Source organism: Anguilla anguilla, chromosome 12 (genome assembly GCF_013347855.1).
Source record: "Anguilla anguilla isolate fAngAng1 chromosome 12, fAngAng1.pri, whole genome shotgun sequence".
Lineage (NCBI taxonomy): Eukaryota > Metazoa > Chordata > Actinopteri > Anguilliformes > Anguillidae > Anguilla > Anguilla anguilla.
Genome location: NC_049212.1, coordinates 42861928 through 42867128, shown reverse-complemented (window position 1 = coordinate 42867128; position 5201 = coordinate 42861928). Strand labels below are relative to the sequence as shown.

Below are 5201 nucleotides of genomic sequence, written 5' to 3'. Positions count from 1 at the left end.
TGTGTGTGAGTGTGTGTAGGGTGTGTGTGTGAGAGCGTGTGTGTGTGTGTGTGTAGGGTGTGTGTGTTTGTTTGTGTATGTGTTTGTGTGTGTGTGTATGTAGGGTGTGTGTGTGTTTATGTTTATGTGTGTGTGTGTAGGGTGTGTGTGTGTTTATGTTTGTGTGTGTGTGTGTGTGTAGGGTGTGTGTATGTTTACGTAGGGTGTGTGTGTGTTTATGTTTGTGTGTGTGTGTTTGTATGTAGTGTGTGTGTGTGTGTTTGTGTGTGTATGTATGTGTGTAGGGTGTGTGTGTGTTTGTTTGTGTGTGTGTGTATGTAGGGTGTGTGTGAGTGTATGTAGGGTGTGTGTGTGTTTATGTTTGTGTGTGTGTGTGTGTGTATGTAGGGTGTGTGTGTGTTTATGTTTTTGTGTGTATGTAGGGTGTGTGTGTGTGTGTGTATGTGTATAGGGTGTGTGTGTGTTTATGTTTGTGTGTGTGTGTGTGTTTATGTTTGTGTGTGTGTGTGTATGTAGTGTGTGTGTGTGTGTGTGTGTATGTAGGGTGTGTGTGAGTGTATGTAGTGTGTGTGTGTGTGTGTGTGTGTGTGTGAGTGTATGTAGTGTGTGTGTGTGTGTGTGTGTGTGTGTGAGTGTATGTAGGGTGTGTGTGTGTGTATGTAGTGTGTGTGTGTGTGTGTGTGTGTGTGTGTGAGTGTATGTAGGGTGTGTGTGTGTGTATGTAGTGTGTGTGTGTGTGTGTGTGTGTGTGTGAGTGTATGTAGGGTGTGTGTGTGTGTGTGTGTGTGTGTGTGTGTGTGTGTGAGTGTATGTAGGGTGTGTGTGTGTGTGTGCGTGTGTGAGTGTATGTAGGGTGTGTGTGTGTGTGTGTGTGAGTGTATGTAGGGTGTGTGTGTGTGTGTGTGTGTGTGAGTGTATGTAGGGTGTGTGTGTGTGTGTATGTAGGGTGTGTTTACACCCCTGGCGTGTCTCTGAATGCTGGGCAGGGCAGTGTTTTTGTTTGGTTCTGCCCTGAAGAGTAGTGAAGAGGACAGAGTGTGACTCTGCTGCTGAGAAAGGCAGGATGGTATGAATAATGAGTGTAAAGGAGATGCAGTCCCTCTCTCTCCAGGTCCCACTAAGTTCAACACAGTTTTTGTGAGGACTTATCCTGGCTGTACTTTAGTAGGGGAGAGCTGGGATGATCACCCTAATCTAATTAGGGTTAAAGCAGCCCATGACTGCACGCTGGCCACCAGACACCTTACTGTACAAATCCTGTTTGCATCAGAAAAATAAGGCTGTCATATTGATTATTCAAATGAGAGGCTTAAGACTGACTACCCCTCGTCCTGCTGCCCACAGCTGTTAGGCCTCAACGGGAGGGAGGGAGGGAGGGAGAGGAGAGGGCAAAGAGAGAGAGAGAGGCAGAGAGGGAAAGAGTGATGGTGAAGAAAAGAGGATAGGAAGGAGAGAAAATGTATATTCTGGTGGTAATTCATTTTTATACTTTAAACTTCCTCTCATTCCTTATTCTCATTCAGAAAATATTTGATTTTTGAAAATCTTATTTTGAGTTATGTTTTACAGAATTTAAAGTTTGAGTTTTTTGCAGCGGTTGTCTGGACATGGAGAGAGTGATTGGAGGGAGAGGGAGGGAGCAGAGTCTGCGTTTTTTAATCTGGTCACGGAGATTAGTGTGAGCCGACCGGCTGCTGGGAGATAAAGTGCTGGAGTGGCACGTGTTGCTTTTATTTCTGATAAAAGCTTCATTAACCGTCTCTCTTTCTTTCTCTTCATTTTGTTTTGAATAGACGCAGTCACCCTCCCCAAACACAGCTTACCAAACCAAAGGGATACCTCCTCTCTCCCTTTTCAGGACCACCAAGCCAACCCCGTGTCAAATCTTTACACACTATTACACAATTAGCCTTAATATGTTAAACACTAGACTTAATTATCCCTGTTTGGGTGAAGCCTGTCATTAGCCAAGAGGCTTGTGCTCTCTGTTAGAAAGTAAACGCACTGGGCCACTGTGTCCAGCACTGCAGTATTTGTGCCGTTTCATGTTGTTGTTAGCACATAGCCAGAATGCTACCACACTGCACCCCTTAGCGTTCTATTTGAGAATGTTCTGAAGCTCTGCGTTCTATCTGAGAATGTTCTGCAGCTTAGTGTTCTATTTGAGAATGTTCTGCAGCTTAGTGTTCTATCTGATAATGTTCTGCGGCTTAGTGTTCTATCTGAGAATGTTCTGCAGCTTAGTGTTCCACATGAGAATGTTCTGCAGCTTAGTGTTCTATCTGAGAATGTTCTGAAGCTTACTGTTCTGCATGAGAATGCTCTGAATGTTCTGTGTCTTGAAAAAAGAAGTTCTGGGTACTTTTCAAACAGAAAAAAACTGCTTCAGCTTTGAGATTATCACCTCGGCCAATGAAATGCTGCATCGTAAACTGCTAAATCATATTGAAGAATTAGGTTTTTGCAGATTTATTTTAGAAGACCTACCATGATAGAATCTGCTTTGCGCCGTATATTCACACTTTAGCTGCAGGATGTGAACCCTCCAATCTTCTCTGCTCTTAGACCAGGAGAGCTGTTCTGAACTTGAAATCACACTTGAACAGTTCTGGCTGGAGAGACATTGCCCATCTAACAGAGGTTCACAAATAGCAGCAAACAAGCAGACAGTGCAGGATGAGTGTTGGGGTGATTGGGTACAGGGCAAGTGTTAGGGTGTTTGGATACAGGGCGAGTATCGAGGTGTTTGGGTACTGGTTGGGTGTAGGGGTGTTTGGGTACAGGGTGGGTGTTGGGGTATTTGGGGTGTTTGAGTACTGGGTGGGGGTAGTGGTGTTTGGGTACAGAGTGGGTGTAGGGGTGTTTGGGTACAGGGTGAATGTTGGGGTGTTTGGGTGAAGGGTGGGTGTTGGGGTGTTTGGGTACAGGGTGAGTTTTGGGGTGTTTGAGTGAAGGGTGGGTGTTGGGGTGTTTGGGTGATGGGTGAGTGTAGGGGTGTTTGGGTGAAGGGTAAGTATAGGAGTGTTTGGGTGAATGGTGAGTGTTGGGTTGTTTGGGTGAAGGGTGAGTAAATGGTAAATGGACTGCATTTATATAGCGCTTTTATCCAAAGCGCTTTACAATTGATGCCTCTCATTCGCCAGAGCAGTTAGGGGTTAGGTGTCTTGCTCAAGGACACTTCGACACGCCCAGGGCGGGGTTTGAACCGGCAAACCTCCGACTGCCAGACAATCGGTCTTACCTCCTGAGCTATGTCGCCGTGAGTATAAGGGTGTTTGGGTGAAGGTTGGGTGTTGGGGTGTTTGGGTACGGGGTGAGTGTTGGAGTATTTGGGTGTAGGTGATTGGGTGGGGCCTGTGGGTTGAAAGAGACACTGATTGCTGCTGTTCGCACAGTCGTGCAGCAGGCTGTGATTACCCATTACCAGAGCAACGGGCTCAACGAACAAGCTCAACAAACGGGCTCAACTAACGAGCTCAACGAACAGGCTCAACGAACAAGCTCAACGAACAGGCTCAACTAACGAGCTCAACTAACGAGCTCAAGGAACAGGCTCAACTAACGAGCTCAACCAACAGGCTCAACTAACGAGCTCAACTAACGGGCTCAACTAACGAGCTCAACGAACAGGCTCAACTAACGAGCTCAACGAACAGGCTCAACTAACGAGCTCAACGAACAGGCTCAACTAACGAGCTCAACGAACAGGCTCAACGAACAGGCTCAACTAACGAGCTCAACGAACAGGCTCAACTAACGAGCTCAACGAACAGGCAAATAAGTGGCGTAAACGGACCGACTCTGCTCTCCGTGTCATCTTCCCCTCATCCTCTCATTCCGCCCTGAGCGTCTTTCTCTCTCCTCTCTGCTGTAACTTTTTTATTTTTTCCTGTGTACGTGTGAGAGAGATAGAGAGAGACAGAGAGAGAGACATGGAGACAGAGAGACAGAGAGAGAGAGAGAGAGAGAGACAGAGACAGAGACAGAGAGAGAGAGAGAGAGAGAGACAGAGAGACAGAGAGAGAGAGAGAGACAGAGAGAGAGTGAAACGCTCTGGCTCTTTGGCCCCCGGTGGAGCGGGGCTCTTTTCGGGGCCCGGGGTGCGCGGGGTGGAGTGGGGGCTCTTTTCGGGGCCCGGGGTGCGCGGGGTGGAGTGGGGGCTCTTTTCGGGGCCCGGGGTGCGCGGGGTGCGGGGCACAGTCGAGCCGCTGGATTGAAAGTGATTACCTTGTTAACTCCTCACCGTTACCAAACCAACGGTCGACTTGATTTGCAAATGAATTGGGCGTTTTTCTCCCCCTCCTCCTCCTTTTCATTTGGTGCCAGATCATCTCTTTATGCGGCAGCTGCCGCTCCGCGCCATTGTTTCTGCGCCGCGCCCGCGGTCGCCGTGGAAGCGGGAGATTCCGGCGGCCGCTTCAATGCCAGCATCCCCCTGCTCCTCGCGCGCTCTTTGTGCACAAGTGTTTCAATCTACAGAGTTTGAAAAAATTGTTTGGGAGTGATATTGTTCGGGTCCGATAATGGAGGTTTTTTGATTAGTGGAAGTTATAATTGGAGGGAGATGAAAAGGACCCGGGCTATTGATGGAGCGGAGAAATTGATTGCCGTCGCTTTCTCTGTCTTTAAGAGCTTTGTTACCGTCCCCTCCCCGCCCCCAAAAAAAGTCCATTTTCTTTAAAATGTATCTCTCAAATGAAATCTGCCTCACCGCTGAGACTGTGAAGGCACTCAATCGCAGGTCTGAATGCTCTTTATGCCCCCCCGCTGTGGGGTGTGTGAGGGGGGGGGGTGTGGGGTGTGGGGTGTGTGTGTGGGGGTGTAATTTGTAAGGCTTTGGCCCGGCTCTTACGTGGTGCAGCCCTGACGCAGGCTCTGTACTACTACTAGTACTGGTTTACTACTGCTTTAGTACTACTACAGTCATAGTACTGCTGCTTGTACTCCTGCTTTACTCCTACTAGTTACCAATATACTACTAGTGTAGTACTGCTTTATTGCTACGTCTGGTCTCTCGGTCCCTCATCCATCATCGCTTGGTTGCATGCTAATTGGGTGGTAGCTAGGGAGGCATGGTATACTGTGCTCTGGTTGGGCAGTAGCTAGGGAGGCATGGTATACTGTGCTCTGGTTGGGCAGTAGCTATGGAAGCATGGTATGCTGTGACCTGATTGGGCAGTAGCTAGGGAACCGTGGTATAT

The 5201-nt window shown here is 48.1% G+C and overlaps 1 protein-coding gene across 1 annotated transcript in view; it reads left to right on the top strand.

Moving 5' to 3' along the window:
• LOC118209192 (serine/Arginine-related protein 53-like) overlaps positions 1 to 4890 on the top strand; it is a 48821-nt gene extending 43931 nt beyond the window's left edge. The window contains exons 5-6 of the mRNA XM_035384350.1: positions 4327 to 4463; positions 4862 to 4890. Of these exons, the coding sequence (XP_035240241.1) occupies positions 4327 to 4463; positions 4862 to 4890 (166 nt within the window). The remainder of the gene's footprint in view (positions 1 to 4326; positions 4464 to 4861) is intronic.
• The last annotated feature ends 311 nt before the right edge of the window (positions 4891 to 5201 follow it).